Source organism: Talpa occidentalis, unplaced genomic scaffold, assembly GCF_014898055.3.
Source record: "Talpa occidentalis isolate TD23 unplaced genomic scaffold, MPIMG_talOcc4v2.1 talOcc4.16, whole genome shotgun sequence".
Taxonomy (NCBI): domain Eukaryota; kingdom Metazoa; phylum Chordata; class Mammalia; order Eulipotyphla; family Talpidae; genus Talpa; species Talpa occidentalis.
In genome coordinates, this window is record NW_023601653.1 from 11,835,769 (window position 1) to 11,846,957 (window position 11,189).

General features: G+C 40.5%; 1 protein-coding gene across 2 annotated transcripts in view; it reads right to left on the bottom strand.

The window, feature by feature from the left end:
• The window catches only part of STAB2 (stabilin 2), a 109,862-nt gene extending 99,110 nt beyond the window's left edge, over window positions 1-10,752 (bottom strand). For both annotated transcript variants that reach the window (XM_037513759.2, XM_037513758.2), the window contains exons 1-3: window positions 10,367-10,752; window positions 7,846-7,979; window positions 6,326-6,441 (exon numbers count right to left, since the gene is read on the bottom strand). In XM_037513759.2, coding sequence (XP_037369656.1) covers window positions 6,326-6,441; window positions 7,846-7,979; window positions 10,367-10,444 — 328 coding nt within the window. In that variant the 5' untranslated portion in view covers window positions 10,445-10,752. The remainder of the gene's footprint in view (window positions 1-6,325; window positions 6,442-7,845; window positions 7,980-10,366) is intronic.
• Window positions 10,753-11,189: the final 437 nt, after the last annotated feature.

The following is an 11,189-nucleotide window of genomic DNA, read 5'->3' on the forward strand; positions in this document are numbered from 1 at the left end:
AGGAAGACCCTTGGCTCCCCACATTCCAGGCCTTTGCTTTGATCTTAGGAATCAGGCTGACTCATATGGTCCACAGAAAGGTAGTTGAGAAAACAAAAATAGATCTAAGGGACCATCAGCTACATAAAAAATGAGGTACACAAATTTTATTACTAAACGGCCAGCAAAGTGTAGGGAGTTAGTTATCAGATCCATAACAGATGTTGAGAATTTGTTGAACATTTGCTATTGCTAGGACTTTACATGTATGCACACATTCTCATAGTAAGTGTATGAATAAGGTGTCTCATCACCACCATCATCACTACCACCACCATCATCATTATCATTCCCACCCCCAGGTCATAGGTAAGAAAACCAAACCTCAAAGAGATAAGTAAGTTGACCAACATTGCATGGTTGGGCTATGTTGGAATTGGCATTGCAGTCAGCCTGTCTGACTGCAAACCATGATTCAACCATGGTTTGAGTCCTTAACCACTAAGCCAGAGTTGCCATGGAATATAGAGGTAAACCAACAAACCTTCCCTGAAAGAGAGAGGCCAGCCAGGAATACGAGAACCGTAAAAGACAGAAGTGGCAGTGGGCATTCTCTCAATATCTGCCATCTGCCAGGCACATCCTACCTACTTTGCATGAACTGGTTCACTTAACCTTCAGCATGACCTCTAGAGATAGGTGCCTTGGCATCAACATCTCCATTATACAGATGAGGAAACTGAGGCCAAAAATAAGTTTACCAGATGAAAGATAAGATTCCAGTTTAATAGGAATTGCAGATAAACAACAAAAATGCTTTAGAATGATTATGTCTCAAATATTATTTATCTGTAATTAATTTATCCTTATTGTTATTTGTTAAAACTGGCAACCTTGCAGGAAGTGTAAGTAACTTGGAGATTTCCAGAATGAGAAAGTGCTACTGCTTGACTGGAAGCAATCTGACTCTAGATTTACTGTAAAACCACATTAACTTTCAGTTGTCATGGGAACTAGAACTCAGGGGTCATGGAATCAACTCCAGGCGATGAAAGGCATCCAGCTGATGATGGAAGCAAATTTTCTCGGAGCAGACTAGTGATCACAGGTTACTTTTTCACCAGTTGACAGGGTAACACAATCAGGTATTTGGGTAAACAGGACAGAGGGATGAGCTAGAGCTGGGGCTGCAGAGACAGTCCTGTCCCCAGACAGTCCTGATCCTGTACTTTTCAGCTGACTCACTTTGGGTGAGTCGCAAAAATCTTCCAAATCCCAGGGTCCTAACCAGGACATTCAGGTCTGACTGCTTCTCCTTACGTGCTTTCTCTCTCGCTCATTAATCTGTGAGATCCCTGATGGCAGGGGCTGGGTTTATCATGTATCATGATGCATTGCTTAGCTATGGGATCTATCCTGAGAAATGCCTTGTTTGGGGATTCCATCACTGAGTAAACATCAGAGTGAAATTATATCTGTGTAGGCTAAATGGTGGAGCTTATTGGGACACCGTCTGTACACAGTCTGTACACAGTCCGTCACCGGCTGAAGTGTCCCAAGGGACGTGTGGTTTAAGTGACTATGTCTAGCATGTAGTTGGTATTCAGCACCTGCTTGACTAGAAGAAACTTTGGAAAAAAATGTAACAAGGTGTGGAGTAGGCGTCGTCTTCATTTTATGTCCTAAATTGAATCTTACGTGATTTGTGAAAATAACTTGTTTCATTTTTTTTTTTTTTAAGCAAAATATTTAAGGCCAAAGTGCAAATTTCTTTCCTGCTTTTCAACTCATTTCTATCAACTCAGGTCTCCCTTAAGAAAGAAGATGATAAAACGACATTCTTAGCAACCATGCTTGAAAGAGATATTACAGGATTTGCGATTAGGACACACGTCTGATGCATTATGAGGCCCAAGTAGCTGATAAGGCTATTTTAGGTCATTATCACACTTCCCTTTGGCTGCTGTGGCTCTGTGGTCTCTTGTATTGTGACTTTCCTTACGCAGGCGACTCAGCCATTATGAGCCGTCAGCAAATCATCAACTGTTCTGTTTCTTTAAAGGAAGATAATGAACGTCCTGGCCAGAGAGAGGCCAGGACCTCCTTGTAACTTTATCTCCCAGGAAACCCTGGAGATGGCCACTCCATGTCACCACTTTTGTTTAAAAGCCTGACGACAGCGCTAGGCAGGGAAGATGTCCTGGTGTTCTGTTTATAGCTGTTTGGCATGTTCTGCTTGCTAAACTGATGTGAAATAGGTTCCTTGTGTGATCTCAGCGTTATTTGTCACTCAAAGCCAAAAAAGACATGCTTAAAAGAGTGATTTCAAATGCACGGAGTCCATCATGTGCAACCTGTGCAGTGAATGAAAAGGAAAATGCAACGGGAAAGAAGAAAGTGAGATCTGAAAATACCAATAGCAGATACAAAAAATAAAGGTGCCTACATCGATGACGCTGACCTCTCAGAGAAGAATTCAGGCCATTTCCCTTGAAATAATGAGATTGCATTGGCCATGATCAGATTTATGTGTAACCCTTGTGCCCATATTCTTTTTCCACAACTTCAAGTGTTTGCACAAGTCCATTAATCTTCACGGTGGAATATAAAGAACTGGAATGTTCAGCTCAAAAAACCAATTTCATCTCAGATGGAATACTGGTTATTCGGAGGTGATTAAGTTGCAAGGTTAAAAATAGGTCTTTCTGCTAATGGGAAAAGACTTTTATAGACAGAGTTGATGGTGTCATACAGGTTTTAATGAGGGAGAAGCATGTTAAATTTGGGTTGAAACACTTTCCCATGTCAGGATAATGTATTTTTTCCCCCAAGTGAGCATTTGTGCCTCATTCTTAGTTTTAGAAGATGATGCATGAATTTTTTGGATTTTGCTTTTCCTTATTTTCCAAATTGAATATGGGGTTACTTTCTAATTTGGTCATATTCAAATAATTTAAAAAGCAACCCAGAGGTGTCGAGTATGAATGGATTTGTCGATGCATCAGAAAGGAAGTGGATGCTGCGGTCGCCTTGGAAAGCAGGCCATGGGGACCTCATGCTTCCTCAGAAAGCTCTGAAATGGCCTTGTCCTGGCGGAAATGTGAAGTGACGGTCAAGATCTGTCTTGTCATCACTAAAAATGGGAGCGATGAGACCCTCAGCTGCCTTGTGGACTTGTTGCTTCCCCGAGCCAAAGGAAGGAAGCCTTTCGAGACATCTAGTGTGCTTGGAAGATGAAGATAAAGGGGCGTATCCTATGTCCCCACAAAAGGACAGCAGATAGAAAATGCAGGCCTTGGCTCTCTGGCCTCAGACCTATCAGAAGGAAACAACTTTACTACTTCAGGGAATCCTCTCAGGCTCCTTCGGATATGGGAATCATGGCACTGGGGAGTGCAAGGAGCTCACTTTGAAAATGTTTGCTTGCTCATGTTTCCCTAGTTGGCCACTCTGTAAAAAGAACTCAGAGAGGCCATTTTATTTGTCTTTCATTATCAGAGGTCTCTTCTGACCGCAATTCACTCATTCATTATTCTTTCAATCATTCTTTGTGTTAGACACTGTGCCAAGGACTTTCACCTGTGTTTTAAATTCTCTACTACAGTTTAGTCAGATAGGACCTTTTACCACCATCTGACAACTAAGGAGACTGAGAGAGAAGCAGGAAGATGCCCCAACCAGTGATGACGGAACTAGGTTCAAAACGAAAACTTCTGGGAGCTGGCCCAGTGCTCTTTCGGACAGGCTGATTTTGGTTACGGTATCTAGGACAAAACCTTCTCAACAGTGTGTCTGAAATAACTAAGCATCAGATTAGCTTTCATGTGTTAGCAAGATAGAAGCAAATATAAAAGTTCTTTCTACTATGTCAGGATATAATATCCAGTTCTCTAAGAGCTGGAATTGATCATGACCACATTTGGTGCCAAAACAGATCTGAAAAGCTGCAAGTCTGGCTATTAATGATTCAGTTGATTCTGATGTGATAATTTCAGAGCTCATCGTACCAACGAGCTGGGTAGAAACTGAAGGCAGCGCAGATGACTTAAATGCCAAACCTTGACCTTTTAGGGTAAAAGGTATTTACCAGTTACTTATGGGAGGACTCGAGGGGCCTGCCAAACAGAATAGGAGTTAGAGACCCATTTAAAGGATCTCTTCTTTTCTTTTCACAAGCTGCTTCAGGCGGTGGGACAGAGTAGACAGACGGCAGGCTTTGGTGATAAACAGTATTGAACTTGAACTTTTTTTATCACTAATCTGTCCCAAGGATCTCTGATTCCTCATAGGTAAAAAGGGGATAAAGGTCTCTAGCTCAGGTTGTGGAGAAAAAGGAACTCTTCTACACTGTTGGTGGGAGTGCAAACTGGTCCCACCACTATGGAGAGCTGTGTGGAGATTTCTGGACCTACTAAACATAGAGCTTCCATATGATCCAGCAATTCCACTCCTAGGTATTTACCCAAAGGACACAGAAACATCAATTCCAAAGAACACCTGCACCCCTATGTTTATAGCAGCACAATTTACAATAGCTAAGCTTTGGAAGCAGCCCAAATGCTCAAAAATAGATGACTGGATCAAGAAGATGTGGTACATATACACCATGGAATATTACTCAGCATTCAAAAAAGATAAACACATGCAATTTGCAGCAACATGGATGGCGCTGGAAGGGATCATGCTCAGCGAAATAAGCCAAAAAGAACAAGAAAAATACCAGATGGTCTCACTCATAGCAGGAATCTAGAAAACTTAAATAAGGGACCAGGAAAATGAATAACTATAAGAAAGTGAAAATCAAAATCAACAAGCAACTATGAACCAGAGACACTTTTTGGGGGGTGGGGGGCGGGAGGGGAAGGATGGGGGTCAGAATGGGGGGTTGCAATTGTATGGGGAAATATAAAAATAAAATTTATTATTAAAGAAAAAAAAAAAGGTCTCTAGCTCAGGATTTGTTTTAAGAATTAAATTAGATAATAAATGCCAAGTACCTCTGTAGTATCTACTGTCAGCAATTTGAAAAAGTAGTATCTATTATTCATTTAGTTTTTAGTTAAAAATATAAAACATCAGGAGACAACATGATGCATTCAATATGGGCTCAAATGTTTAGAAGCTATATGGAAAAAAAGCCATATGGAAAAGTAAGCTAAATTATTTAGGGTATGCTATTTTTCTCTTTATATCTTCCTAAACTTTACAGGCTATGCATACTTTGTTGATATTATTTAGTCAGAAAAAAATCCAAAAAAGAATAAATCTCTTTTACATCTTAGAAATGGGTTCTCAAGGAGATATTTCATTACATCTCAGAAGATGGCAGTCAATGGCAAATTGATGAACTTAAATGCCTGATTTTTTTCTATCCCTATAGGAGGGATTTCATGTAATTTGCATGTTGCAGCAAGGACTCAGTCCCTACTTGAATGTTAACCATTATAATCAGAATTGAAGTTCAATGTCAGCTAATAAGTGCTGTACTTGACCTCAGGAGTCCAACTGTAGCATTGACTCAGACTAGGCTCGTAGTTTTACTTACAGTGGAATCTGGTCATTATAGAATTTGATGTTACATCCCAACAACTTGTTAGAGTTGTTAACAACTTCTAACAGCTTGTAAGAAGATTTAATACTTATTTTGGTTGCCAAACAATAGCTACAGTCTTTGAGGTGTAATAAAAATTCTCCTTAAATGAAATGCTTCTTTGGGGTCATCATAGTCCATCATTCTTACTTTCTCCCTATGGCTATCATTTTAATAAAAATTCATTTTCTTTCAATTGTCCCTTTTTCCTGACTTGTAAAGGACTTCTCTCTCTCTCTTTTTTTTTTTAATAGAGGCATGTTTTATTTATTTATTTATTTGTTTGTTTTGTTTATACATGCACTGGGTACAGTCAGAAGCGCGGGAGGGTGAGAGAATTCACCAGAGCCAGAGCGGGGAGCAGAGCAGGCAGAAGGGCCGAAGTACACTGCTGAGGGGAGCAGCGGGCGGCAGGAGAGGTCTGCGCGCCATGCGGGACCCTCCTCCGGTGGCCGGGGAGCAGCCAGGCATCGAACCGGCGCCGCAGAGCCTGCGGGCAGCTTCGCAACCCAGCGCTCAACCGCTGCGCCACCGGGGAGGCCCTGTAAAGGACTTCTCTTAAAGAGAGATCTCCAACTGGAGGGAAACAGACTTCTTTATAAAAGCTGACAGGGCAAGGAAGAGTTTCCACATATAGACTGAGATGGAAATTTCTAGAAAAAAATACTGACATTCTCCTGTTACTGGGTTCCCTTCCTCTGTGAAGTGGGACATTGAGGCAAGCGTCAAAACCCAAAAACAGTGTTGTCCACTTACCCATGCAGTCTGGGCCCCAGTGACCGGGGCAGCATTGGGGCTGGAGGTAGTCTTTCCTGCAGATGTGGCGGCATCCAGGGAGAGACAGTAAGTGCATTCTGCCCTCAAAGGTGTACCTTGGAGGGTGGAGAGAGGACATTAACCCACAATGAGACCCATGCAATAAACTCTGGGCATCAGGGTTGCCCTAGATTGTTATCCAGGTGTATACACTTAGCCATATGTAAAAAACATCTAAATTGAACACTTCGCTTTCTAGGTAAAATAAATCTCTCCTCTTAGGGATGGGAGCAATCCCATAACACCTTTGGTTTGCCAAAATGATGTCAAGCAAAGAAGTAATTACCATTATGGGCGGTCAAGTTGGAGATGAGAATTGAATTTCTTTGACAGGTTGAGGATACTGATGGGAACATTTCTTCATGATGACTGTGAAAGCGAGAACCATACAAAATATCCCTTCAAGAACCAGTTTGGGTTTGTTCTATTTGTTCCATGAATGAGAACATGAATGCAATAACTGTGTGTGTGTGTGTGTGTGTATGTATGTGTGTGTACAGTAGAGTGGCAGAGAGGTGGAGGTAGACTTAACCAAGTGCCAACCTTGACCATGAAAAAAGTAGTGAGTACAAAAAAGTTCTCAATAAAGTCACCATACAATTTTAACCTTGAAGGTTAAATCTTTCTGAAATATTTTCTAAGAGATTTTGTTGCAAATGTGAATCCACATTGGTGACTGAAGAATCAACTGCTGTATACATGTGATAACACTAGGTTGATTAATGTTGGGAAACTTCTATTGAAAAATGATAATTTTGGTTTTGGAATTCAGTGTAGACACATCAAGCAAATGTAAATTTAAAATAATGTGATATAATAGCATTAAGCTTTCATTTATATAAAATAAGATATGATAATAATCCTCCAAACCTGAATAAAAAATGGACTTAGTGAGCACTGTGCAATGTCTAAATTAGTAGAAACAATAAATAAAAATTGTGTTTGCACATGGGTCACACATCTATTAGCAGGTGTGCAGAATTCCTTGGCATTCTTTGCAAAGATTAACCTTGAATTGTGGGAGTTTTGAATTGTGAGAGGATTTCAGGGATGCAACACTCATAAAATGCAAAGAAACTGTAATTCACTTGTCTCTCTTGGGATTCTAATTAGTATCAGTGTTCCCTCGGTGGTTAATAAGATGACTGTCAGACCCAAGAGTTTGAACATGCTTGACTAGAAATCTCTCCAAATATAACACCTGGATTAGTAAAATAAAAGAAGGCAGGTAATAGGGAATGCACATTGTAATACAGTCAATTTGGTATTAAAATGTGAATCAATGGTACTATTTTTTAGACACAAGGTCATAGTTGTGAATTACCTAAGTTTGGACTCAATGTAATCTTAGAATAAGAGTAAATCAGGGAAATGCTTTATGGTTTTTGAGATGCAAAGTTGCTATTTGGATTTACAATCCCTTGAGTTCCAAGACTCAGCACTTGTATTTTCTTGAGTACCTGCAATCTCGAACCCCTATGGAGCCATTGGTAATCTTGGTGTAACCTTCTGGACACTTGATTCCAAAGTTGAGTGAGCAGGATTTACACGCAGTCCTAATTGTCAGAAGAGATTTCTTGTCGCATCTTTTTGCCTATGTAAACATAAAAAATCAATTCCCATTAAGGAAGCCTGGCTTGGTCGATTTTCTCCATTGGTTTCATGTCAATAGAATAACAGGGGGCTGGCAATGAGGCTGGTAGATAATGATTGGGTGGGCTGCTTCCAACCTCATCTGGAAACAGTGTTGAAATCAGTAAGCGATGTCTGCCATAGGGCTGCTTGTACTATTCACTTTCCATCCCTAATCTACAGTCTGGAGTCCAGCAAGGTAAGGTAAAGTCGCTACATACACTTGTCCAAATGGGAAACTGGAAATATATTCTAGAGTATACTTTTCAATGGGAAATTGTTAAAGTAGGTTATTCAAAGCCAATAGGTCTCAAGGATATTCTTTTCGCATTGATGCCACAGGAATATCTAGTTTCGGTGCTAAAATGCTTCTGCATTGGGTGCTACTGTTTCTGCAAAAATATTCTGTAATCTTTTGGTTACAATCTAACTAGAAGGTGGTTTCCCTGAGGGCAGCAATGTTTTTCTGTTTTGTCCTCTGCTGTACCCTTATCACTGAGAACAGTGTCTGGCATATACTTAGGATCTGTAAATAGTTATTAATTGAATGAATGAATTGTATGAAATCAGAGAGACACACTAAAAGCAGTCCATTAGCAACACCAGGGAGCAGAAAATTAACTGTTAAAATGAATGGTACAGACCCCTGCTGGCTCCTAAAATAATAACACTAGAATGTTCTTTACGAACTCACAATGAAGTACATCTTAGAGTTTGAATTAATCCTCTTTAATGGTCACGGCACCTTTATATGCTTCAAGCAGGTTTTTCTTAATATTAGTTTCCTATTTGGGTAATTATATGTGGAAATATTACTTTATCTTCTCCTTTTCAGTAAGCCAGCTTTAACACTCTCTTTTCAAGAAATTCCCGAATGTCAAATTGTCTTTTCATTGGAATGACCAATTCTATCTTTCATATGATCCCCTTCTGCAACATAAACTCAACTTTAAACTTCAGTCAAGGCCTGATTTCTGCATTAGAGTAAGCACTTAATGATGAGGATGATGGCGAAGAGGGTAGTCACTGTTGTTGTGAGACTGTCAGAGGAGAAACGGAAGCTTAGAGAGGCAAGTCACTGCTCAGGGTTGAACAGCCATAAGCTGTGGAGCTAAGTGATTGATTCTCAGATATATTTGTTAGACAAAGAAATTGAAGTCACATTGCAACTCACCCCTCCCCACCTGAGAGTTGCAACACTTAACCTTTATGCATCTTCCAGTGTTGCTGTGAACAGCTTTATTAGAGCACAGTCAACTGGAATAAAATTGGTGTTGATAAAAATAGATGACTGAGAAGATGTGGTACATATATACCATGGAATATTACTCAGCATTCAAAAAAGATAAACACATGCAATTTGCAGCAACATGGATGGCGCTGGAAGGGATCATGCTCAGTGAAATAAGCCAAAAAGAAAAAGAAAAATACCGGATGGTCTCACTCATAGCAGGGATCTAGAAAACTTAAATAAGGGACCAGGAAAATGAATAACTATAAGAAAGTGAAAATCAAAATCAACAAAAACTATGAACCAGAGACACTTTTTGGGGGGTGGGGGGCGGGAGGGGAGGGATTGGGGTCAGAATGGGGGGATTGCAATTGTATGGGGAATATAAAAATAAAATTTATTAATTAAAAAAATAAAAAAAAAAGATGCCTGGCACTAGTGCAGAATCATGTTTAAGTTTTACTATAAACAGAGTGTAAATCCTTTCTTGTGAAATGCATTTTAAATTAATCATTCAGATTGCCTCCCACCCACCCTTGTGTGGGCTGGCCCGGCTGCAGATCTGACCCTGAATTCCATGATAAGAAGTCACGTGAAGCTACTGGACAGGCTGGTGTCCCTCTATACTTCACAAGGCTACTGATCAGCTGCCCATAGTATCGTTACTACACCTTGTGGAAGGCAGGCACTGTGAATTTCTGGACATTTGAAAATATTGTGATTCTCGATATCAGACCTCACCCCACCTGGAATTCCCCAGAATATCCTTCTGTATTCATCTCTCTACAGCCATTGTTTTTTCTACATTCAGAATGGTGCAATGGGAGTTTCTCACAGGGATGAGGCTACTAAAACAAATAAAAAACAGGATACTGAAACCTGTAATGGAAAGAGGAATGTTAGCTCTAAAATCAGGGATCCCAACAATGGTGGATTAGCACAGGAATTGAACTGACTGGACTAGAAAAATGGTGTCTCTCCACTAGGATCCTATTTCCACAAGCTTTTCTTCTATGAAGTCCAGAAAATATATAGGACAATGTTAGACAGCAAAAGCTTTTGAACACAGCATTATATTGACAAGTTAAAAAAATATATATATATACGTCTTATCTTACCTGCTCTGTGGCTTCAGGTGGCGAGCAGAGGTTTTGCACAATCAATCCAAGAAAGAAAAGTAGTATCCTTTGTAGCATAATGAAGAAATATTTGCTCCTTTTCCGTGCCAGGCACCTGTCAGAACTGCTTAGCTATTTTAACTTAGTCTGATGACTCCCAGCGATTTCTTTCTCATTTCAGTGTTTGCTTTTAAGCCCGTCCCTGACCTTTTCCTGGATTCAAGCAGATAATATATGAGCTCTGCCTCTAGACAGGCAAATCCAGGGGTCGTGGTGAGATTGACCATGCTCAACTGTATATACGTTCTGGCTGAATGACAGGATATCCTGAAGGGGCTGAGGCAGAGATATGATCTGGAATTTTTGTGCCTTGTGAAACTCCCAAGAACAAGATCCTGCCTCCCGTTGCTCTGCCCATCCCACCTCTGGTCCTGCCTACTCCTGGCCTATAGCCCTGCCAACACTTACACAATCCCACCATGGAAAAATGTGGATCTCTCTCTAGATGCAAAGGTCCAAGCTTGTCATTCAGTAGTATTTGTGGGAGAGCCCATAGATGGGCTTAGTCCCAGGCATGGAGGGAATGCTGTGCCCTTGACTTAGAGGAGGGGGGTGGTCTTATCTGGTGCAATTGGCAAACTCTGCTGCAAAGAAGTGTCTATTGGCTTTATAACTCATTCTTTCCCTTCTTCCATGTCACTTCAGTAGAAAACTTCTGTGTTTGTAGGTCTCATCTTACACTTTAAAGTCTGGATCTAATGCCACCTCTTCCAGGAAGCCTCCTGTCCTATTCTTCCAATACTATCTTGGATACCTTCCCTGT